General features: G+C 33.7%; 1 protein-coding gene across 3 annotated transcripts; it reads right to left on the bottom strand.

The window, feature by feature from the left end:
• On the bottom strand, nt 1–20,900 carry LOC133192170 (ral guanine nucleotide dissociation stimulator-like 1). 3 transcript variants are annotated; one of them, XM_061328115.1, is made up of 17 exons: nt 20,735–20,900; nt 16,312–16,404; nt 9,353–9,546; nt 8,580–8,648; nt 8,286–8,470; nt 7,995–8,128; nt 7,506–7,727; nt 7,304–7,407; nt 6,825–6,909; nt 6,626–6,715; nt 5,985–6,226; nt 5,520–5,588; nt 5,344–5,382; nt 4,075–4,192; nt 1,708–1,857; nt 1,141–1,249; nt 1–668 (listed from the first exon to the last, which is right to left on the bottom strand). In XM_061328115.1, exons 1-17 carry the CDS (start codon nt 20,759–20,761, stop codon nt 514–516), a joined length of 2,085 nt encoding a protein of 694 aa, XP_061184099.1. In that variant the 5' UTR covers nt 20,762–20,900; the 3' UTR covers nt 1–513. The 3 variants fall into 3 exon arrangements, with proteins under 3 accessions (XP_061184099.1, XP_061184100.1, XP_061184102.1); XM_061328116.1 differs by lacking the exon at nt 20,735–20,900 and adding an exon at nt 17,251–17,480; XM_061328118.1 differs by lacking the exon at nt 5,344–5,382 and having other exon boundaries at nt 2–668; nt 20,735–20,899.
• Between the last annotated feature and the right edge of the window lie 5,686 nt (nt 20,901–26,586).

Here is a 26,586-nt window from a genome sequence, read left to right as displayed (position 1 = left end):
GAATTAAGATATGATAAACAACACACAAGTTAAATTTCACAACATATAAACTGATGATGAAATCTACACCTGCATAGATATGCTGCAAAAGGTACCATCTTGTAACCTATACAAAAGACATCATGAAATTTTTCAAAAAAATTATAAGCTTTTGCGAGGAGTTAACAATGAATGTATTAGTTACAATGACAAGAGAGACAGAAATGGGAATTCTTGAACACTGACATTCTTCATGTGCATGGCAGCCATTGTTCATTAATATTGCACATAATGTTGCAATGCTGAAGCAGCTTGCAAACTTTTTCCTCTTTCTTTTTTCCAAAGATTTCAAACCTGTGTGATTTTACTCACTTTCCAGTATTGTACCGTAGATATGACATAATTATATTGATCAATTACTGCTACACCATATATTGCACACAAAAAAAATAGCTGCAGATAATGAACTGTGAAACCAGAGCATGATTGCACCAAAATTACACCTGCTTCCTCAATAGACAAAGTATGAACGAATTAGAGACTCCAGTTTTTGAGTTTCCGCCGGCCTCGCTTCCTGTGCTGTATGCGAGCCTCGTGGTCCTGTTTGGTTCTCACTACAAACACCGGTTCAGAACCACCACTATTGTTCATGGCATAAAACACATTCACTTTTTCTGGAATTAATAATTCTGTAAAAAAAAAATTATAAAACAATAAACTACAAAATATAATGGTACTTCAAATGTTTAAAATTACAATGAAATATTGTAGAGGTACTTTTTTTCTGTGTGGTATTAATTTATGCTATGCACGCGGTCACGATTTTCTGCAGAAATTTGTCCAGGCGTATTTAAAGTATATTTAAGGCATATGGTGGCAATTTAAGAAATCTACCAGTACATAATTTTCTACCCCTGGATTTGAACATAAATTGTAATTCCGTTGAATTATGACTCCACTGAAAAAAGTACATTTACAGTAATTAACTTGTACAACTACAATTTCCATCATACATTCAAGATAATTAAAAAAATAAAGAATACATGTTCATTTATCTCCCATTGCTTTTAGGTAAAAATCAATTAACATTATACACTTTTTTTTCAGAACCTTGATTTAGGTTCTTGTAAGCTGATGTAGAGTTACCTCCCCAGAACCTACCTCCATCAGACAGGACTTGCAGAAGACAGTAATTACTGGACGGACCTTTTTTAGAGTATTTGTCCAATACTTTATCTATCACAGTGTGTGTGTGATCTGCATTCTTTAACTGAAATCCAAGAACAAAACTTTAATACTAACACTACTAATTTACTAACTTGAAATGCAATTTTCTTCAATATTTTTCCTTTTTTAACCTTGATTTTTTTTTTTTACAATATGGAATTCTTTCCAATAGTAATAGAGTTTTATCAATTTGGGTGGGTCCATTTGACTTCACATTTGACCTCAAAGACATATTCATCAGTTACTTTTTAAAGTCACAAATCAAAGGTGAAGGTCACTCTTATCTACAGATAAGTCTGTACAAAAACCAACATACTGTATTTTATTATTATACTGCATTTTATTTAACAGAAACTTTTTCATGTCATTACTAGACCCCTACGTACTGGTATTTCAAAAATTATTAAAAAAAAAAAAAAAAAAAAAAAAAAAAAATTAACAGCAACTGAAATATTCATATTTGGGTTGAATATTCCCATTTTAAAAATGACAATTTCTCACCATTATACTTTTGTAGACATGAGTATCTGATTCAGGTCCCGACTCGAAGCGGACTTTAATGACACAGGTGTCAGAAGATCGGAATGGTGACGACACGGTTGTGTCACTGTCACATGACAGAAGGGAGGAAGTGGAGGAGGAGTGGGACATCTAAATATAGAGACAATTAAGTATTATTTATCCAAATATAGAAATAACTTCCCCCAAAATACCAAAAATAGAAGTAGCTCAAGGAAGACATAATCAAAATAGAGAATGGTTGAAGGAATTGAAGAGCACCTGCTAGTTACCACTTAGGAGTGCTCAATATTATACAATCTTAATGAATTATTAATAGACTGAGTTTGTAGTAAAGAATTTTCAATGGCCATCTAATCATAAATTGAATAGTTTCAATGACAGGAAACTCTCAAACCACTAGGTTTTTTCATCTTAAATTTACCAATCATAAATGAAATTCTTTCAAAACTCAGCTAGGCCACACTATATACTTGCATAAGAGATATGGTATAACAGGGTTTTTTTTTCTGTGAATCACAATTTTTCAAAATATTCCAAAACACAGACTTAATTTGCAAATTCCTATTTTTGCATTATTCTCCCAGTGGTTTATTAAGAGTAATCCATGTACCACGTAATCTATAGAGTAACAACTGGTGACAATTTTTATGCAAAGAATGTTGGGGTGATTAGCCGAGCCATATGTCCATGCCTGTTTTTTGGTATGCAAGTATGTGTATCGGAAATTTCTCAATCTTACGATGCTGTAAAAAAATGATGATACATATATCTAGATTCTTAACAAGAACACTTGACATTGCATTTTCTACAGAACATTTAACATGGGTTGTGCTTCTCATTCTGTATACTGAGTATTAATATGTACCGTGTAGGTATTAAGTATATGTTTAATGAGAGTGTTGAGATTTTAGTGGTGAAGCACTTGTAGTAAAAATAAATACCCATGAAATTTTAATATGTAGGCCTATTCTCTAAATAAGAGGCCCATGGGATACAATGCTCACCTGAGTCACAATGGGCCTGGTTTTCTTCAGAACATTGACCCCATTCTAGCCCCAGGGGCGATGACTTGAACAAACCCATGGGGATTTTAATATGTATTATATTTATCCTACTCTCTACACAAGAGGCCCATGGGTAACAATGCTCATCTGATCGAGTCACAATGGCTCTGCTTTTCTTCAGAACATTGGCCCCATTCTAGCCCCAGGGGCCATAATATGAACAAACTTTTAAAAATCTTCACTACCTGAGGATGCTTGCATATTAATATGACTAATCATGATGATACTGTTTTAAAAGAAGATATTTTTCTTTGATTTTCTATTACGGCCCCACTGATCCTACCTATCACTAATCATGGTCCTGCTATATCTGAAGAGAAAATTAAAATTAAATATGTCAGTTTTTGTGTTAATTTAGTGTTTGTGTTCTGCTATTTCAATTTGGTGTGTTAATCATAATCAATTTTGAAGTCACCTTATTCAGTTATTGTCAATTTTGTATTCATATGTTAATACATCTTCGCTAGCCAAGGGTTTCTGATACACTACTCTCCTCATAAACCCTTGGCATACGGTGCTGACAAAAGACGGGATTGTTTTTGTCACGTGATCATGATTCTTACCAGGTAAGCACAGATTGCGTCATCGACAGAAATAAAAAGTGTATTTAAAAAAATTTTGTTTTTAAAGAATAATTAACAAGAAGGTATTGAGTTATGTTAATTTGTTATTTAAACATGTAAAAATGCAAATCTACATCTTCAGTATAGATTCTTAATCACATATTTTGCACGTTGCTTTAGAAATTGGATGACACTATATTGCTATTCATAGAATGGCATGTTATCTTACGGATCATTGTTTACTTGCGTTTTACATTACCGATATTAAAGAGTCAAGATATATCCCGAACGCAAATATCGTCATTTACAAAAAACAATTGCTGATTGGTCGAACGATGTCGATCAACTCCAATCACAACTTGAGAAAAAAATCCCAACTTTTTTTAACACCGTATGCCAAGGGCTTATGAGGAGAGTAGCGTATCAGAAGCCCTTGGATAGCGAAGATGATGTTAATAAACAGTTCAAAAAATTTTAAGAAAAAGTGAAATTTGTGAGAAATATATTCCTTGATTTCTTTATCTGACTAGCTGACATATGGTTCAGCTAAACCCCCTAGATTCTTTATTTTTTCCACAATTTAAAAATGCTCACAAAGAAAGCGAAAATTTGAATATAGCAAAACAAAACCAAAAAAATTACATGGTACAACTTCTCCATAGCTAATAGTTCTCTGAATTATTGATTTAATAAATGTGTTGTTAAAAAAAGGTACTTACCCCTTGTGAGGGAGAGGCAGGTGAATCTAGGTTAGAACTACAGACACTGGAATTATCCAGACCACAACTCAACAGGGATAGCTTACTGCCCTCATGACGAGGCGGGCGGGTACCCAAACTGTGGGGAGAGGAGAAAACCAAGAGTTAAAATTACTGACTATGGAATTATCCAGACCACAACTCAACAGAGAGGGAGTAAGTGCCCTCATAATGAGGCGGGCAGGTACCCAAACTGTGGGGGGAGAAGAAAATCAAAAGTTAAATTTACCAAATTACAGACTAGAATTCACTTCTTTAATTTTCCACTATAAGTAAAATTATAAAGTGAGTAAGACTTATAGTTCTATTCCATACATCTTACAATGACATTACTTATTTCATCATTTGGTATTTCAATTGAGAATACTATTGCTGTAAATACATACAAATACAATACTGTTAAAAAATCACAGAAGAGAAATTCATAATGCTGACTTAAAGATAGATGTGTATCAATTACACATGCATATAAACTTGAAAATTATACAAGTGAATTGATTTATAAGCTAGAAGTCTGTAATGTACATGTATATGAATATTTCTAGCATGATATATGAACATGTACATGTATGTATAAAGGAACTGCCTTAACTTGCAGCATAAAGAACTTTGAAGACTTGCAAAAATAGTATTCAGATTGTAAAGACAATAAATGTTGTTAGCTAGTGTCACTGTCAAATATTTGAACTTGCTTTGTTGTTGAACGATAAATTAGTCTAAAAACAAAAACATTTTTTCAATTCACATATAATAAATACAGATTGGTATCAAGTTGCCAACAAAATCATATGATACAGTACTCTCCTTAGAAATGTGTAAGTGTTCAACAGAAGACAATGGCATGCAATTATAATCCCCAAAATGTTTATATTAAACCTTTTACCATATTTTCAGTGATGTCAGAACAATGAAACAGAACTTGTGTGAAAACGTTTAATTTTCTATCAGATGTTGCTATTCTTTTGTTACACCCCATTAATGGTAATTTCTGCTTCTAAATCTTTTAAATAATTTTATTATTTTGAAATTTCAACTTAAAAGTTCTGCATTAACAATTTCTGGAAGACATCTGTGGGTACCAAAAATACAGGTTTGGAATATCTCGTGATTTAATTCTTGGGGGATTTTGATAAAACCCGAAAACTTGAATAGCTGCAGAAATTACCCATTACCGTACATGGTAAGTAGTGTGTATACAGTGACAGTTTGCAGAAAGAAATGCCTACTTACTTATCACCATATTTGACAACTTTGAGCAAACTTGAATAACTGGAAGACATTCAATCTTAAATGTGAGTGTTTCATGACAAATAAATCATTCAATTTATAACTTTCCAATGCAAATGGAATCACAACACCCAAATACTGGGATTATTTTCCCCAATAATTTGAGTATATATATTTACCTTGCTGATTTCTTCTTTAAACGACCAGGACCTTCTTTGACGGGTTCAATCAAACAAGACATGTCATGGCTAAAAGCAAATATCAATTAAATTAGATTTTTGAAGAAAACTGACCTTTCTAAAATCAAAGGCAAAAATAATAAATATCACATTTGTGTTAAAACTATACAACCATCAGAGAATTATTATTTTATTCCTTGAACTACTTTAGTGATCAATTAGCTTTTAATACTGTAGAATCAACATTGTTCATGGAAGACCAATGTTCATAGATTTCGTGGGTCAGTCTTCCCATGAATTTATATCCCCACTAATGCTAAGTTGTGAATGTATCGGTTCATTTAATATTCTGTAACATCCCCACAAACCAGTAAAATTTTGATTGCCCATGAACATTTAATCCCACGAATCAAAATGATTCCACAGTACTAGTTTACAGACATTTGAATAGAAAATCAAAGTTACCATTCACTTTCATCATACACCCGCACAGAATCAAACCAGGACCAAATTTGTGTGTTTTCCTGAAAGTTATAAATCTGGGCCGCTGATTGTAGAAGTTTGATCTGAGCTAGCACCTCGAACTCTTTCCTCCGCTTTTCAAAGTTTATCAGTCCACACTCTGTGCGGTCCGGAATAGCTGTGTCTATCATGGTAAGATCTGTCAGGAAGGTCCCTAGGTATGGGACAGTACCTTGTACTATTCCCTACAAAAGGAACAAGGCTGATTACAAAAGTACACCAAACAATTTCATCTAAAAAAAATTCCTTTATAAATTTGTTTGTTTTTAGCATTATCTAGGATATGCTTTGAAGCCAGTGAGTCAATAAATCTTTCTGTGATCACCAGCTTTATTTAGTATATTTCTGACAGTTTCATCTCCATGTTTAATGTTCATGACAATTGCAATCAGATGACTGTATATTGTACCCAGTAACTCCTTAATCACTTTCTCTTTTAGAATCAAGTAAATAAATAAATGCTAATGTTTAGCTTTCCTGACAAGATGAGACACCAATAATGTGATTAAATTCTCATTACATAATGTATTGCAACATTCAGCTGTTATCTCGATCTGTCAATTTATTTTCAGACTCTTACTTACGTTTTCTATCCAGGACCTGCGTTTTTGTAGATTGCGTCTCCGCAGTATCTTATTGTTGGAATCGAGATCAGGAAACTTAGCCGTGGCCTCCTGAAGATGACAAAACGCAGGTACAGCAGATCACAAAAATATGATAAAAAGAAATTTCAACTCTTAACAGATAAAAAGCAATGACCTTGGCGTACAAAACACATCTTACTTTCATGAGTAATTCTCGAGATAAAATCTGGTTATTGTCGTTGCTAAAGATGTCTGCCAACTCTTGAAATAAATCTATGCTTTCTCTGTAAGACAGACAAATGAAATATTTCAACTTCACCTGCTAATCTGCATGTGCAGCACTTTTAGGAGATTCTAAAGATTGTATTGGGTTACTGTAAAAACTCACAATTGCCAATCTCAGTGGCAATCAGAAATTTTAAGTACACTGAGGTCATCCACAGTGGAAAGCGCTCTGCAGACACCAAATTTGTTAGGATGACACATAAACACAAAATCTAAAAGCAATGGATTACCATTTATCTATTTCCCTCTGCATGTGTCCTATTCCCAGAAGGAAAATTCAATCTCAATTTTGAACAGAAAAACTCATAAGGATATTAGGTTTTATGAATATAGATTAATTTTTACCATTGTGAGTGTTGGCAAATTAATATCTAGAGGACAGTGATCACTTACTTAGGAAGTGAGGCCCAAGTTCTTTTCAGTCGATACACAGAATGAGACTGGAGTCCAGATATAATGGCTTTCAAAGAGGAAAAGTTTTTCTGCTGTCTTAACTCCTATATTAATATAAATATGCACCAATAAAATCTACATGTATGTATCAATTATCGTCTACATGACCCTAATTTATGCATCCTAGGTTTGTTTGACTTACCTGGGCAATATCAATCCATTTCTGGAGGATTTTTGCCCTCTGTGAGGACTTGAGGTCCCTGGTTCTCAGGATGGTGGCTATTACCCGTAATGACACCCTGTTGAACTGTTCAATGGTGGCCAATACACTGGGGGCTATCGTTCCACCTTTACCCAGCTTCCTGTCCCTCCTTGCCCACACAGCCCCCAGACAATGATGGGGTATGACCCTTTTAAATAATTCCTAAAAAGGGATATAATTATACATTTAATGGTAATATGCTAGTGAAGTACATGTACATATATTACAGTAAACACAGTTGTAGCAAACTTCAACAGCAGTCCCAACTGCTAGCTTCTCTCTGCAATATGATATAACATCAATTTTTCAACAACATCTATTAAATATGCATTTTTTCTTACATTGACCTTGCACGATATTAAGATGATAATTCTGATTGACTTAGTGGTGGGAATGGGTGGGGTGGTGGTCTCTTCCACAATTACTTACCGCGTCTTTGTATGTGAGTTGCTCAGCCAGTCGTTGATTGGGTATGTCTAGAAATTCTAATGGCTTCTGGTACTCGGCATCAATCATGTGATCAACTTCATCCACAATGGAGAACTGAAACTTTATGCCTCCATCTGCAGGTGTGTGGACAAAATATCAGATTACTGCACACAAATTACAAATGCAAAGCATGTGTTATTTTGTCTTTTTTACTGTTATATAAAATAATTCAAGAAAACATAAAAAAGCCAAATTATATTCATATGTTTTATACATATATTACATAAATACCTGATTTGGACACAGCCTCTCTTTGAAATTTTTCTATTTTGTGCCGAGCTCTCAGTTCAAGGTCACTGTCAGGTATATATTGATGCGAGAATGACTCTAATACTGTAAGACATGTATAGTCTGGGTGATCTCGGAAATCATCAGGGTACGTATCCATCCACACTGATATCACATTCTTGAACGTCCTACATAAAAGAACAATTAATTTACCTTTAATCAATAAAAAGATTTCCCAAAAAAAGGAAATATTTTTTTCATCCAAATTGGGCAAGTTAAATGATATGAAAATCTCACTTTTGTTGGTTTTCATTGTTTTCTTTTCTCTCCTTGTGTTCACTGCTGTCCTTTTCTAGCCATTTATATCTATAATACACAGTCATTTATAATTACAATAAACCAACATTTAAAATTTAAGAATAGTTAGAACACTATGTTCATGTAGTAAGAACACAGCTGTCTCCCCTATCCATATCTTTTCTATTGTCATAAATATAGAACACATGACCTTGATATAAAGTTAAAAGGCACCTTTACATCATGGATAACAATAAACTAAACTTTGAATTCCAAACAAAATATTTAAGTTGGAGTTCAGAGACTGTTTCAACTTTTCACTGTCTTTGACCTTGAGTCAAGAACATGATAAAATTTTCAAGTTTAAAAGTTTGAATTTGTTTTATTCATTAAAGGAATATGATTTCAAAATCTCACTGCATATGACCTTGAAACCAAGGTCAAGACCTTAAGTTGGGATTTTCACATACTCAGTAATCTTTAGACATTGATTAATAATACAGTATAGAAGTTTAACGGCCTCAGGCAAACAGTTTGGTTCTTGGGTCGGACAAAGTTATAGATGGTCATTTGTTTTTATACATGGATTTGTCTTCTACTAGGGGAGGGGGAGGGTGAATTATTACAACTTTAACACTACCATTACTGGTAATTATGACTTTGACTATCCTGAAAAGTAAGGAAAGTATTTTTGTGTGCCAATCTGTTGATTAACAGAAAAAATCTTTCATTTTATAGAAAATCTGCATGCTCCCGATCCGCCAAGCACCCACCTTTTGATAAGAATTTCCAGAACCTGCTTAGGGGTAGCAAAGGTCCTGTAGGTGGCAAGGAAGATGTTGACATATGTTGAGTCAAGCTCCCCCTTAACTGTGACCAAACTTTCAACAAGTTTTTCTAGAGTACCAGCTTTGATGACTCTGATCTTTTGGGTCTCCCACATCAAATGGCCCTTGGAATGGTCCAACTGAAAATGTTAAAAACAAAAGGTCCAATAGTTTCGTTTATTTTATTAAACATTTGTACACATATTGTCGCAAAAGTGGTTGGGAGTTAATACTATATTTTTGCATGTAAATTTAATTTGGTGGTTGGTCAGTCAACTTCCTGTTTGAATAGGCTGGCAATAGCGGTATATTGCTCTATGAGCAATGAGCCCGGCTAAAAATAAACCACCATTAAATCCATATGTTTGTTTACAATTCATATTCCTATAGTCTCCAATTCTACTTTCTATTAATAATGACCTGAGTATTATATGATCAAAATAAAAAAACTCTCATCTACATTAGATTTATATCATCAAAGAAATATGTTTTACATTGGACTTAAGTTATTTCACTGTCTATGTAGTTGGGCAGATCTTTCAAACATGAACTAACGAAGTCAGAAAACATCAACTGTTTCCCCAATTGAAGTGTGTCTATGGTAAACACCTAGCCACCCACCAGATCAAGAGCAGATGATCTGATAAACAAGGCAGCCATCGGCCCCAGGTTGATCTGGTGCGGCTCCTCTATCAAAAGTTTACCAAGAAGCTGTGGTTGCACAGAAGCAGATTAATCACATTAAAAAAACATCCTAAACATAACATTAGCCTGCAAGACATTTGCACAACTAAAAAACTTTATTAGCACACCTGTCTCCGAACTTAAAAATACAAATTTTATTCTTCCCAACTGGTTTTAAATGTATTTTTTCTGTTTTCCCACATATCCATAAGTAGTTCCATATAAAGTAAAGTATATTTTTTTAAATTTTCAAATATTTTTTTAAAGCTAGGTTGTACATGTAAACACCTGTTGATATCGGTACGAGACCAAAACATAAGGAAATATTAATTATAATTTATGCAGTTCTCTCATGAGATCACATTAAGCTGAATAGGTTATATACAGGATGAATATAACATCCTGCCTGTTACATCAAATTTTCGAATCATGTACACACTGAATACATAGGGAAGTGCATTGAAAATTTATGCATTCTGGTGTAACTAACAGAGTGACTCATTGCATGGCCAATCACCAATTATCGGAGTATTCAAATTACTCCTGAAAAATAACCGAAAGTATGACACAAGAACAGACAAGGAACCTACTTGTAGCAGTTAATGGTACCAAATTTTGTCAATGATAAAAGTTGCTAGTTGTGGGAAAAAAAAAAAATCTAATTTATTGCAATAACTCTCATAGTAAATAATATTATTAATTGCACACAGCACTGTACCGGCAGAGATATTAAGCTAGAAGTTGTACATGATAAGAAAGACTGAGTGTTGTTACTACAGTACATGGATCAGAAGCCCCCCATCTATAATGGAACACATACAGATTATGATTATGCCTCTCATACTATGTATGCTATATGTTACCTAGAAAAGTCATATCAGTATGCCTGTTCTCTATATCTTCTGATGATAATCATTTTGATGCTATCTAGCAATCTGTGGCAAAGAGTTTCAACAGCATATTGTAAAAACACAAAGCATTCAATTTAAATCTGGTAAGTTAAAAAAAATGCTACCTCTTGTTGTTGCCTAAGGAAATGCACCTTGATAGTAGTTTGAGTATTGTGCAATCTATAAATAAAGCTAATTAAAGGATGCATCAACATGATCTATAAGGTAAAATGTACAAAAATAAAGCGTACATTGACATTGTGACATATATATTGCCATGCCCACCATATAGTGTGAACTGCATGAATGTTCACGATTTTTGAAAAAAAATATCCTGTACAGATATTACTCCCACCCCTACTCTTACTATAGGATACATTTGAAATTTCCCAGTACTTGACGCTGACATGCACATTTCTAGATGCAGAAGCATTTTCAGTTTATTTTTTTTTTTGGGGGGGGGGGGGGGGGGGGGGGGGGAGGCACTACCATGCAAAAATGCCTTGACAGGCAAAATAAGAAGTCATCAGACATTATCATTGAGGGGCACAGGCATAAAGTAGCTATGTTTTCAATAGTATACTATAAACCAGCAAAATTATTAGGGTTATACTAAATATACCCTTGCCTATGGCCATGATGTCTGTCTGTCTGAATTTTCTGTCCCAAAGAGGTACTGTTCTGTAGATAGGATATTTCATGACCCCCCCCCCCCCCCGACACCCCCCCCCCCCCCAAATTAAAACGAATGTAATGTAACTGCAGTGAAAACTATCACAGGCTGATAGTGGAAGACAAAAAAAAATTGCAATTTCTCAGTGTGACATTTTAAGATGATCATGAATAATGTAGTGTGCAAGAATGTGCCCTTTTTACGCATAGGGAAAGTTTCAAGTGTATAAACGGTTTCAGACCCTTGTTCCTTTTCCAAATGACCTTGGGTCAACCCAATAAGCCATCCTCAGGTTTTTAGCAATTGAGTTTCAAATGTTTCTGTATTATAGGGTTATTGAACTTATATTGGAGAAAACTGGCACAAGTTGGTTGTACAAATGCACAAGCTTGTAAGTTTGTACAGCCAACGAGTGCCAATATTCACCAATTTATATGTAATTTCAATTACTCCTTTATTGATTATATAGTTAAAACATTTCCCATTGATTTATATTAATTATTTGAATTAAATATCTCAAAATTTATGAGAATTTTTCAGTATCGGTATTAAAACTGTGCAATAACAATTATCTGTCCTGTAAGTGTTCAATATTACATCATTCTAATGACCCTGCCAAGCATTTTCTAAATTTTCAGTAAAGCAGAGGTAGGTGTCTTCTCCCTCCCCCCCCCCCTTTTTTTTTAAATAAAGAAATCCTCACCTAAATGACCCTGATGCTCCTATGACAAATCATTCTTAAACATAAAAGCTTTTTTCCTTGAATAATTTCAGGGTACACTGACTGATAGAGATTTACAAATTTCTTTCTTTTACATTTATCAGATTTCAGATACACAAACAATATTATCTGCATGATTCATCCATAATATTTGATCATACCTATTACCCAGGGCTATCTATATGATAACAAGAGTAAAGTACAAGTGAAATAAAGAAAAACCCTTATTCAGCAGCTATTAGCTATTTTGTTTTTACTACGGTTGTGAATTATTTTTTTTCTCTCTTTTTTTGAGAACCTCATATTTGCATTTAAAATGTTGCTGTTGTATAGTATCGTTTCAACTTTGAAGACCTCTTTTCCATTTGAAAACATTGAAATGATTATAATGTCATTTAGAATGAAAACATTGTCTCTGAAATTTGTTAACAGCCAGATGGCATTTATACTTATGGAGATCACTAGGAATTTTGAATTTTATCAGTCTAGTCTAATAAAGATATTTCCTTGATCACCGAACTCTGTTATTTATCCACCTATACAAGCAAACAGCAGGGGAGCTGAATCCTTCCTGATTTCCGAATTATAAACATATGAATTTTAAGTCAAAACAGCATAGATCCCAATTATATCTCTCTATCCAATAATCTGAAATATCAATTATTATTGATATATTCCCTAGATCATTTCATCTATGGATAAGAATGATTTAAGTTTTGTGTGAGATAATAATTCTAACTTTTTAGAAGTAAGATTATCCCTCTGAAGGAGATAGTCTGACATCTTACTATTAGTTCACCGTGAACTAGCTGCCAAACCCAATTCAAGGCAGCAAAGAAAGAAAAAGACAAACACCTTACTTTATGGTACATTCACCTCCAGTTGAATGTCCTCATGTATACTCATAGGGTTTCGTTTTTAATGATTTTATTTTTTTATATTTGAATATAAATCAGGCTACTAAGGTAGATACATGCCCTACTCAAAAATCTGACCATTCTATTAAAAAATTTAAGTTTTATCTGTTGGACAAAGAAGTTCAAAAACATATTTTGATCTCCTGTGAATAAGGTCATTATGAGGGGGGTCACTAAGGTGGAAGGGAGCTATAGTACCCCCAAAAAATCTACATGTCTGAGCTGGTGACCGAAGTATGGGGTTTTAACAAAGGAATTGATATAGAAAAAGTTCATGTACTGTTCTGTAAAAAAATTTTAGGGTTAAAAAAGAATGCTAGTAATAAGCTTCTTTATCTTGAACTAGGTAGATTTCCCTGCCATATTTTAAGAAAAATAAAAATTATGAAATATTGGTTAAAGCTGAGAAAAACAGAAAATTGTATTCTGAAAACGTGTTATGAAGAAATGGTACAGGAAAATGATGAATGGATTGTAAACATTAAAACAGAACTAGATAAATTAGGATTAAACTTCTTGATGCATACATATTATGATGAAAAACATGCATTTAAACTTACTGAACAAAGAATGAAAGATATTTACATTCAAGAATTAAGAGAAGAAATCAACATTATGCCCAAAGCTAATTTATACAAATATCTTACAGAAACACATTGCCTGCAATATTACCTAAACAAGCCTTTAAGTGTTAAAAATCGAGAAATAATTTCAAAATTTAGGATGTCTGATCACAATTTATATATTGAAAGGGGTAGATACACGAATACTAGTAGAAATGATAGAAAATGCATATTATGTAATCAGGACAAATAGAAGATGAATTTCACTTTATTTTACAGTGCCCAACATATGAAAATATAAGAAAGAAATATATTAAAAGATATTATTATCAAAATAGTAGTGTATATAAATCAATACAACTATTTAGCGCTCGAAATGTAAAGGAATTAAGGGGTCTTGGAAATTTTTTAAGAGAAGCAAGTCATATACGGGAAAGTAAATTAGAACTATGATATTAATTTTTTAAGAGTGATTTACTATGTCAAAACAATATATATATATATATATATATATATATATATATATATATATATATATATATATATATATATGTAAACGTTTAATCTCAATGTCATTTTAAATTGTGTGAATATATTGTAATATATATTATATATATTCTCTTTAGCCATGTCAATTATGTATATACTATATGTAATTACATGTATGTAATTATGTTTATCTGATGTATCTGTTGATACAAGGAATAAAAGAACTGAACTGACCACCATACCTTCTCAACCCTGATTGAACTCAAGTCAAACTGATGAGAAGACAGGGAAAGCTACTGATACACTTGCTGAACAACATTTACATTTCAGTTTTCAATTACCAAAAAAACCAAATTTCTATCAATAAAATTACTTTACACATTTGTAAATATGTATATTTTATACTCTTGGCTTAAATTTTTTTCAAATATAAGTTCTTGTAGCTAATGCTAAATTGAATTGAAAAATCATTTTTTAAAAAAAAATCCTTTTTTATTAGAATTTATAATAGTACTTAAATCATGCTTATAACAAAGTGCCAGCGACAATTTTGCTTCATTAAAAATGTAATTCATTATATCCATTAAGTTTACAATATATTTTAAAGTCATGGGGAATGAAAATCACTTCACTATAAGTGTCAATTCATTATAAGCATGTTTTACTGTATACCCCCATCACCTCCATAATTAAAAAAATAATTATATATATCTACTCCAACACAGATTTTCTGGCCAATAAAGAAAGATGTATTTATATTTATTTAGAGTTATTACATTCTTTTTCACAGTTGATATTGTGTTTCTTCTTTTGACTAGTAATGAAATACTTATATTCATGTGGAATTCATTTCATATGTAATGATTTAAGGAAACTTTTTTTCTCTCCTTCAGATCTATTAACCTGATGAGAGATGAAAACATTAGCCTGGAATCTTAGCCCAAAATGAAGCTGCAACTTATAAACACAAATATCTTTCACCAAACCCAGAAAACTTCTTCATTTCTTGCACATTTTTTCCCTGCATACCTAAATAACTTTTTCTGCCAAAAGTTCCAACACTTTACTTTAAGAGATGTCAGTCAGTTCTTGTTTTGTTCTGTTGCATAACAGTTTCCCCATTTTATTGCAGTTTGAAAATGAGCTATTCAAAGGGTCAGAAAACATCCTATTAAGTAATCTCCCCTTCTACTTCCTCCAAACTCCCCAGCTTCTGTTCATAAAAACACCCCATCCTAGACATGCTTAGATAAAAATCTTGATTATATGATGATAATGCTCTTAAGCAAACAATTAACAAGTTATTCTTTTTGAGAGGAAAGCTGATTTTTTTTTTATAAAAAGCAACTGTTTTTCAGCAACAATATACCTGCTGTAATAGGTATACCTTTGTTTCAAGAGTAATGCTGTAAAAATCCACCCCGTGGAGAGGCTTAATTACCGTTTTAAAGTGCACAGTGGCACACGGCTTCTGTTGCACTTTTTAAATCACCCTCTTAAAACATCATCCATGAAAACACAAAAATGACTCTGAATCCTCTCCAGAACTATTTAGCAGATGTTAAGTTTTCTGCTTTTAAATGACAAAATAAATAAATCATGCTCCTCTATCGCTTTAAACATCCCTTAAGTCTCAACATCACAAAAAAATCTAAAATCATTAAAATTCCTCTTTTTTCTCGTTTCTTAAACAACAGGTGGTTTGAAAATAATTCAAAATCCATTTTAATATTTTTTTTTAGCATTCTTCTCTTTCTTTATACATATGAAGTTCTAACTAAGGGTCATTATACTCAAAGGAAGAAACTGAAGTTCTTGTCCTCCCTCTCTTGCTCTGAAGTAGGTAAAAGTTTGGATCCCCACCTAATACCCACTTAAAGCAACAAGAAACCTACAAATTTGGCACTATGTTAAAAAAACATATGAGGAGGTTATGACAGCCTCTCCTGGTTGAAATTAGGTACTTACATCAGAGATTGTGTGGTATGTCACTTTCTTCAGATAAACATTGTAAATCGCCCCATCTTCTTTTTCTTCTCTCCAAAATCTTGTCACATCATCCTAAAATAAGATTCAAATTGATCATTCTATATTTTTTTCTCGGAACATTTGAATACATGTATTACTTTGTATCATAAACAATGACAATTATTTTTGAGGAAGCACTCTGACAAGCTACCATGTATACAAACACCCTTTTAACGTGTTTTACCGGTAATTAACACGTTTTGCTTTTTCACTAATTGAGTAATTCATTGTGTCTGGAACTCAAATATGCATGGAATGGAAAAGTCACAGAATACTGTACAACAAAGTTGTCAAGTTAAAATATGGGTCACAAAGTATAAATATACTATCATTTCTCATCAAACAGAGAAAAAGGAAGCTAAATAAATGTGCATATTCTGAAAGTAAATGATAATGAATTACATGTAATTTATTACAATCAAACACTGTTATGGCTTAAGTTTATGACAAACAATTTTTAAAACTAATTTCCTTTGCATTTTTTGTTGCCTTTATTCAACTGGTTGGATAAATCCTGATGAAAATTTCCAATTAAAATCTTTAATTTTTCTTGTGATTGAGATTTAATTAAACTTTCAATTGTTGATTTATACTAATATGTTCATTTGAATTACATAGTACATCCTATTATTACCCCAAATCATGTCTACAAACTGTAATTGTGGCAAAATTAGGCCATTATTACTTATAACATGAAAATGACTTTACATGAAAATTTTCATGTTGACAAAATTGCTTCAGCATTGTTCATAATTCATTTACACAGTACTTCTTACATTTTAAAACATAATATTTGTCAATATACCATATAGTATTTGAACTTAGAATTACTGTTTAAAAAAAAAAATCAAAACAAAACACTCTCACAAAAATACTCACCAACGTCATTTTTGCTCACATTTTATAATCCAAAAACAAACATCAAGTCAACGTAAATCACTACCCAATACAAGTAACATTTATATCATTGCGGGAATTTCGACCACTTTAGAAGGAAATGCTTAGAGGCCCCTCAATTTGATACTCAAAAGCTTGAAATCTATCCAACACCTAGAGCAGGGTGCTTCAGTTATAATTTACTGATGAGTTAGCCACTTTACGTATGAACTCCAGTCTAGCTGTCACTTCAAGGGGAAAATTTTCACTGTTAATTTCCAGAAAATTTTACTTGTCAACAATTTTTTTTTTCCAATTTTTTTTAAATTGCAATTTATAATGAAGCTGGATATCCCACTATGAATTCACAGTTTTAAAATCCTGTTCTTTTCCTTTGAATTTCACTGTAAAGCTATTTTCATCAAATAATTTGAATACACTATCGTGACTATAGCTATGTGCTTCTGAACAAAACTTCGTAACTAATGCTATAGACATAAAAGAAAAGCCAACACTTGTCTGATCTCACTATGAAGTCAAAAATCTTGGGTCCTAGACGCCAGCCAAATTTTGACTCAAGGAAATTTATACCATCTGAGTCTCCACTGTCCTTTGACTGATACGTTCCTGAAGCATAAAGGGAAACAATCAACTACATGTATATGCCAAACTCGGGGTGTGAACAGCTAGGATTATCAGTTCAAACTCTGATAATTCAGCTGATAATACAAATATCATATCTGTCTCACAAAGAGCAACAGATAATTAAATCTGTGTTAATCCTATGTTTATCCTACCCACACGTGCACAATTATCACATGGCTTAGAACAATAGGTAAAAATTTGGTTTATATAGGAGTCCTAATAATGGGATTATCATGCCAGGCATTGAAGCAGCATGTTTTCAGGTTAATGATCTCATCCTTCCTGTTTCTAATTATGATATAAGAAGATGCATAATTAACCTGTTTAAAAGTTGGGTTTATAAAGTTCATGATATAATTTTACTTTCAAGGTAGGACAAACTAAAAAAAAATTATATACCAATATGTTAAAAGTCTTTGTTTTCATTCAATGTAAGTCTTTACAAAAAGGAGACAAAAAGATCAAAGTTTGTCTTTTTTTTTCCTTTTTTGATTACTGAGATGTAAACTATACCTAGTGGGGATGCTCTCACTGTGAATGTCAGGTTTGTCATATGTATATGAGAAGTGCCATTTACTCAGTGCCATTTACTCAGTCACATGTGAAACGATAAATAATGTAGGAACAATAATAAGTATAAAAGGCACAAAGACATCAAGTATAATTATCTATAAGGGATAATTGATAATTTTTTTTCAAAAAATGGGGGAGGGTCTGGATACCGGTAGATGGAACCATCCTGATTCTCTCTCTCTCTCTCTCTCTCTCTCTGATGGACACCAAAGATAAAAATTTCTTGATTTATGATATCCTAAAAACTGATACCATACATATGTTGATAATTATGTATATATATGTGAAAAAATCAAAGTGGATTCTCAGTTTTTTGACACTCCTACAAAGTATGCTAAATCAAGATTTGATCCAAGATACAGATGCATGTTAATCAATGTGTTACTGTAAAAGTCTTTATTTTTTTAAGTTCCACTGACTTCATCTCAATGAAAATTCAGCAATATTCAGACATTTTTCATTTAAAATTGTCTTTGAGGCTAACAGTTTCTCCAACAAATTGAGCTACACATTTAGCTACCACAAAGAAGGAATTCTTTGTACGTACCGTATATACTCGCCTATAAGTCGGTTGTATTTTTTAAGCTTCAATCAGAGGGATTGACCCATAAAATACCAATCATTTTATAACTCGCGTGTAAGTCAGATAAAGAGTTTTTGACCAAAGTTTAACTCCCAAAAAACCGACTTATAGGCGAGTATATACAGTACTACAGCCTTCAAAAGCTACTGAAGTACTTGTACACTCACAATCAGCAAGATGTAGCTGCAGCTAGTCTCAGTGCTACATTTAAAATTTGAGCATTACTTTGTGCAAAGATATATAATGTAATCTTCAGAGCTTTATTGAACGAACAAGTACATATTAATGACTTGCCTTGAAAAACAGTAAATATATGTTAATAATATTGTAATGGTTTGGGCCGTGGATATCGGCCTGAGTAGCTCAGTCGGTAGAGCACCTGACTAGTGATGCAGGGGTCCCGGGTTCGATTCCCGGTCCAGCCATACATTTTCTCCTTTCCTGTTACAGATTTGGTGCCGTCGACCACCCCTGGACTTGCAGGTGAAAGTCCTGCCAGGGGCAAATAAAAACTTGGGTTGTGTCTTCGAGGGCGAAGACAAATTAAGGAGGGAGGAATGTAATGGTTTGGGCCGTGGATATCGGCCTGGGTAGCTCAGTCGGTAGAGCACCTGACTAGTGATGCAGGGGTCCCGGGTTCGATTCCCGGTCCAGCCATACATTTTCTCCTTTCCTGTTACAATATAAATTCAAATCTGAACCTCAGTATCTTGATCTGAGAATGCGAGTTTGCAGTTCAGATTGTAACAAATATTTGATGATTTTTAACTTCAATATCTTTAATGCTCAGATGTCACTCAGATTTGTTAAAAGTCAGAGAAAATATCAAGACTTGTATTTTAAATCAAAAGAAGTATTATAACAGTCAATGTTGAATAAAATTCCAATTGATATATATACCTTTAGCAAAAACAGAAACTTAGAAAACATGCTCAGGCAATTGTAATAAAGATTTAAGAATAGAATATTTGCAATTCATAACTCAAGTAATGGAAATGGAGGAATTTTCAAGGGATTGGGGTCGAAAAGTGGGGGGGGCATTATCAATTTAGCTCTTTCATGATAACTGTGGTACTTGCTCTTTAGCAGGGCAAAAATTAACAAGTGTTGGCAGATGATATTTAATATTAAACAATATTGCTGTTATGTCATACTTCACAAACTACCCGGCTATATTACTGTTTAAATATATATTTCATTTGAATTCATTTGAATTAGATGTAACAAACAATCTACATATATTTATTTGGCATGGCAAATGTTTCAGAATAACCATGATGATAGTGGTATACTTAACACCTTAATGTTTATCACACTATGAATTTGCAATAACGGGCCTGGTCGAGCAATATTCCAAACTATGATTTGTAAACATTAGCCATTAGGTCAGCTGGATTTCCATCGAGCTGCTTCTACTGTCAACATCACAGATGTCGACGTTAGCATTTATAAATTACTTGTCCCCTTATCCTTTTCTTTCTTTCTTTTTTTTTTTTACAGTTGAAATGTATTTCTTGCATAGATAATACTTTGCACTCGCAACGGAATAAATGTATCATTGCTGCTTTACTGGATTTTAAAAAATAACGATAGTCAAAACGTCAGTATGTTGGCCAGATACATTGTACAGTTGTAGTAATACAGCATTTACAACATACGATCAATATTGCATGCAGGAAAACTCACCTGGCCTTCGGAATTAGAAAAGGCCATGTCAGATCCTCTCCTTCATGTTTTTGAATTGTTTCCCAAACCTGCTTCCCAGGGAAAATTCAGTAAAACATCACTTCCATCATCTCATTATGTTATCCTCTCTGCATCAAATCTCACTTCCGGTCAGACATGTTTATGTATGAACATCCGGAAATATTAAAGTTTCTAGGCCTATTTATTTTTCCTGTTCTTCAACAAAACATTGAACCAAAATTTTTTTTATCTGAGTTAATCCGCATTTTATACAAGATTGGATATTGGTAAACAACACTGACATCAAGTGTCAGACAATATTCAACAACCCTTCGAGGGCCTCTCGGATGGTGTATGGAACACAACACGCGTTAAAAATCAACGATTTCATGATTCATGATACAGTACGATTTCATGATTCATGATAAAGTACATCTTTGTTCACCTGTACATCTTTTAATTTGATTAAACTGTTAATCGTATCAAACTACTCATTTCCTTGACTTTTTATCCCACGTAATCGAAGATTCGGAGGTATATAGTTTTTGCCCTGTCCGTCTGTCTGTCTGTCTGTCTGTCTAGCTGTCTGTCTGTCTATTAATTTTTTTTTTTCTGTTCGTCAACAAAAATTTTAACCTTGTCCATAATTTTGATTGGTTGGAGCAATGGCTTTAATATTTCACATGTAAATTTCTTGCGACAAGAACTTTCTTTGGGTATGAATATTTTTGACCTTGACCTTGGAATTTGACCAACATTTGCAAAAATTTTCCAAACTTTAACATTGGCCATAATGATTACTTTTGAACAGTAGGGATTTCATACTTCACATGTGTATTTATTGTAAGAAGACCTTTCCATGGGTTAATTTTTTTTTTACCTTTGACCTTAGAATTTTAATCAATTAAAAAAAATTAACCTTTGCCTTAACTTTTGAACAATTAGTACTTGGGCTTTCATATTTCAAGGGTCTATTCCTTGTGAAAAGACCTTTGGATATCAACCATTTTGACCTTGACCTTGGAACTTGAAATTATTGTTTATTTCTTATATTTAAAAAAAAAATAACCTTGATCATAACTTTTGAACAGTTGGTGCTAGGGCTTTTATATTTAACATGTATATTCCTTGTGACAAGTCCTTTCCCTGGATATCATTGATTTTGACTCTTTGACCTTGACCTTGGGGTTCAATCCATTTTTTGAAAACTTTAACCTTGGCCATTACTTCTGAATGGTTGGTTCTTGGGCTTTCATATTTCACAGATATGTTCATTAATACAAGTACCACTTTCTTTGGAATAAAATATTTTTGAACTCTTAACCTTGACTTTGGAGTTGAGAAACTTTAGCCTTCGCCATAGGCTGCTATACGGTGAAATCAGTGTTTCACAAGCACATCACGTTTTTTCAAGTAGCTTTATTCATATGAACAAGAAAATTTTTAGAAGTTAAAAACATTCTATTTGTCTCTATTCTTTATCAGAAAACTACATGCATATATATTTTATTTCTGTGGCGGTCAGACGGATTCGATGGCCGGTGGCCAGATAGCTCAGTTGGTAGAGCACCTGACTGGAGATTCAGGGGGTCCGGGTTCGAATCCCGGTCTGGTCCGCTGCATTTTTCTCCTCTCCCGTTACATTTGGTGCCGTGCCATGCCCTGGAAGTGACAGGTGAAAGAGGGAAGAGCCTGGGTTGGTGTCTTCGGGGGCCAAAGACATTTAAGGAGGGAGGAATGTGACGGTCAGACGGTTTCGGTCGCCGGTGGCCAGATAGCTCAGTTGGTAGAGCACCTGACTGGAGATTCAGGGGGTCCGGGTTCGAATCCTGGTCTGGTCCGCTGCATTTTTCTCCTCTCCCGTTACATTTCAATAGACAAGAAAACAAATCAGAAAACCACGAAACATGTTTCTTATCCTTTTGAATGTCAATAAATCAATAAAATATGTTCAAAACAAAACAACCGGTTAGAAATTAAGATCCCTAAAAAAAAAAAAAAAAAAAAAAAAAAAAAAAAAAAAAAAAAACATATGTAAGAGTTTAATAATGTGTCCCACAGTACACTGTACCAACATTATCAACTTTTGCAATCTATCTCAAAATACGTAATTGGGCTTTGAAACTAGGTTCAATCAATAGACCATTTCCCTCCTTACTTTTAAGGTACAAAATTATAATCCTATATACAATATTTTCCCTATAAAAATAGGATGTTGAGTTTCTTTTATAGGACACCCTGCAAAAACAACCAACTGTTATATAGAAGATATTCGAGAATGAATTTATTTAGAAGCTTTTGTAATTATAAATATATAGATAAAGTGCAAATAAAGCGCATTTATTTTTATGCCCCCGTAATCGAAGTTTATATATAATATAGTTTTTGTCCTGTCCCTCCGTCTGTCTAGCTATCTGTTTGTCCGCAACAACTTTAAAATTGCCCATAACTTTTGATTGGTTGGAGCTATTGCTTTCATATTTCATTAGTGTATTCCTTGTAACAAGACCATCCTTTGAGTACTAACATATTTGACCTGTTGACCTTGGATTTTGACCTACTTTTGCAAACATTTACCCAACTTTAACCTTGGCCATAACTTTTGAACAGTTGGTGCTAGGGCTGTCATATTTCACATGTGTATTCTCTCAATGAGTGTAAATATTTTTAACCTTTTGACCTTGACCTTAGAGTTTGACCCCCTTTTAAAAAACTTTGACCTTGGTCATAACTTTTGAACAGTTAGTACTAGTACTATGACTTTCAAATTTCACAGGTGTATTCCTTGTGACAAGACCTTCCTTGGGATACCAACAATTTTGACCTTGAAGTTTGACCTACTTTTGAAAAACGTTAACCTTCGCCATAACTTTTGAACAGTTGGTACATTTATATTTTGCATGCGTATTTCTTATGAGAAGGTCTTCACCTGCATACCATTAATTTTGACCCTCCCTTGACCTTGGCGTTTGACCCACTTTTAGAAAATACGAGTATTAACCTTGACCATAATTTTTGAATGGATGGTGCTTGGACTTTCATATTTACCGGGTATATCCATTGACATAGATCCCTTCTTTGAGTAACAGCATTTTTGATCTCTTGACCTTGGAGTTTGAATTGCATTTGAGAAACTTTAACCTTCGCCAAGAGCTGCCATACGGGGGCATCAGTGTTTCACAAACACAACTTGTTCGTGAATGATAAATATGGAAACTGTAAGGAAGTTGTATTACATTTATTTCAGTCATACCAAAATCAAGGGTGTTCAGAGGTGCAAAGAAAACCGTCCAAGTAACCAGGCACTCGATGGAACAAGTAACCAGTTACTAAAAATCGTCCGATTTGATTATACTATGCATAACACATTTGAAAATTTTCTTCTGGATATCCAGCTACAAACTGTTAAAATTGTTTGTATGAGCAAAACTCTACACCAAATTGTGAAATCCATGTCCCAAGAGAAAAGGGTTAAGTTTTTGACATGGGGATAATTAAGTTAGACATGCATAGAAAATACACCTTTGAAAAATTTTCCTTTACTCATGTTAATCCAGCACGCAAATGTTTGCCTGATTTAAATGGGTAATCAGTCTGACTAAAGTCAGCCCCTACTATTTCACTTCGTTGTACAGTGGAATAGTAGGGGCTGGTTTTGTACAGTCAGACTGATGATTGCTAAATAACTCCCTAAAAAAATTAAATTCATGTGCTCTGTTTACATACCCCAGAATAAGACTGTGGTGTTGGTTATAGATAGAAAGTTCATTTACTTAATTTTGAAATTCTTGTTTGAACATGGACATGCAAGCTGTATGCATGACGAAAAAAAGCTATGAGTCGTTATCCAAAAGCCTTTTCATAAGGCGTTATAATGCCTTTCTATTTAGCACATTTTTATGCCTTTTTTAAAAGCGTAATAATGCCTTTTTGAAAGGTAATATAACTCCTTTTCGATTGATTGATTGATTGTATGTTGTTTTACGTCCCATCCGAGAATTTTTCACTCATATAGAGACGTCACCATATTAACGGCTTCAAATTTTGACCTTTACTCGGCACTTAGGGCCATTGAGCAGTTAGGGACCTTTATCTATCCAACGTCTGCCATGACACGAGGCCCCGGTATTTAAGGCCTCATCCGAAGGACCCGCACTTTTCACTTCAAAGTGCCGAGCGCATGGCGAAGGAACAGTTGCTACCCATTTTTTTATCGACTTAGGTCAGTCGCGGCCGAGATTCGAACTCACGACCTCCCGATCACGGAGCGAGCGCTCTACCGACTGAGCTACTATGAACGGTAACCCCTTTTCGAAAAGCGGAATAACATCTTTTCAAAAGGAGTAATAGTGCCTTTTTGATAGACCTAATAACACATTTTTAAAAGGCCTTTTTATGCCTCCGTAATCGAAGATTCGGGAGCATATAGTTTTTTCCCTGTCCGTCCGTCTGTCTGTTTGTCCGCAAAAACATTGCCCAAACTTTTGATTGGTTGGAGCTAAAGCTTTCATATTCCTTGTGACAAGACCATCATATTTAACCTTTTGACCTTGGAGTTTGATCCTGTTTTGCAAAATTTTACCTAACTTTAACCTTCGTCATAACTTTTGAACAATTAGTGCTATGGCTTTCATACTTCACATGTGTAATCCTTGTGACAAGACCTTCCTTTGGATACCAACAGCTTTGACCTTGACCTAGGAGTTTGACCTACTTTTGAAAAACTTAAACCTTGGCCATAACTTTTGAACGGTTGGTGCTAGGGCTTTCATACTTCACATATGTAATTCTTTTGACAAGACCTTTTTTGGATACCAACAACTTTGATCCTTTGACTTTGGAGTTTGACCTACTTTTGAAAACTTAAACCTTTGCCATAACCTTTGAACAGTTGGTGCTAGGGCTAATTTTGAAAAAGTTTTGCCTTGGTCATAACTTTTGAACGGTTGGTCTTAGAGCTTTTATAATTCTCATATGTAATCCTTGTGACAAGACCTTACTTTGGACATCAACAACTTTGACCCTTTGACCTTGGAGTTTGACCTTCGTTTGAAAAACTTTAACTTTGGCCATAACTTTTGAACGGTTGGTGTTATGGCTTTCATATTTCAAATGTGTATTCCTTGTGAGAAGGCCTTTCCTTAGACACCATTAATTTTGACCACTTGAGCTTGACCCTGATGTTTGACTTGCTTTTGAAAAACTTTAACCTTTTCCATATCTATTTAGTGGTTGATGCTAGAGCTTTCATATTTCACAGGTATAATCCTCGAGACAAGACATTACTTTGGGTACCAACATATTTGATTTGCATTTGAGAAAGTTTAATCTTTGCTATAAGTTGCCATACAGGGGGATCAGTGTTTCACAAACACATCTTTGTTTTTGCATTATTACACCTTTTTGCGTACGCCTTTCATAATATGCTTTCGTAGTGTTCAAAGTTTGTGACATCAAAATAAAAATCATTATAACCTTTTCACCACCCCATCCATGTTCTGATGTTTTGAATGTTAAAGCTTTCCTCACACTTTATAAGGAAATTAAGAGGAGTTCTAGGAACGAGGGGTTTTTATACAGAAAAACGTCGTTTTATGACCCCCATTTGACCCCTAGGGTGAAAATGAAAATTCCGAAACCTTATTGCACATCTACAGCATACCAAAGATGGACTGTAAACAGTGAATCCCCAAGTTTTACAGAAGATCGAATGCATAACCTTTGCAAATCTCAAAAACAAAACTCAAGCACGGAAATAAAATGCAAACGGAACTAAGAATTTTATTATTGAAGAGTACATTAGCAACACGTTAAAACGATTTTGCGCATTTTAAATTGTTGAAATACATTTT

Source organism: Saccostrea echinata, unplaced genomic scaffold (genome assembly GCF_033153115.1).
Source record: "Saccostrea echinata isolate AGI-Se365-2 ecotype Australia unplaced genomic scaffold, CSIRO_AGI_Sech_v1 ptg000025l, whole genome shotgun sequence".
Lineage (NCBI taxonomy): Eukaryota > Metazoa > Mollusca > Bivalvia > Ostreida > Ostreidae > Saccostrea > Saccostrea echinata.
Note: the sequence above shows the minus strand (reverse complement) of the source record. Positions and strands in the feature narration are given on the sequence as shown.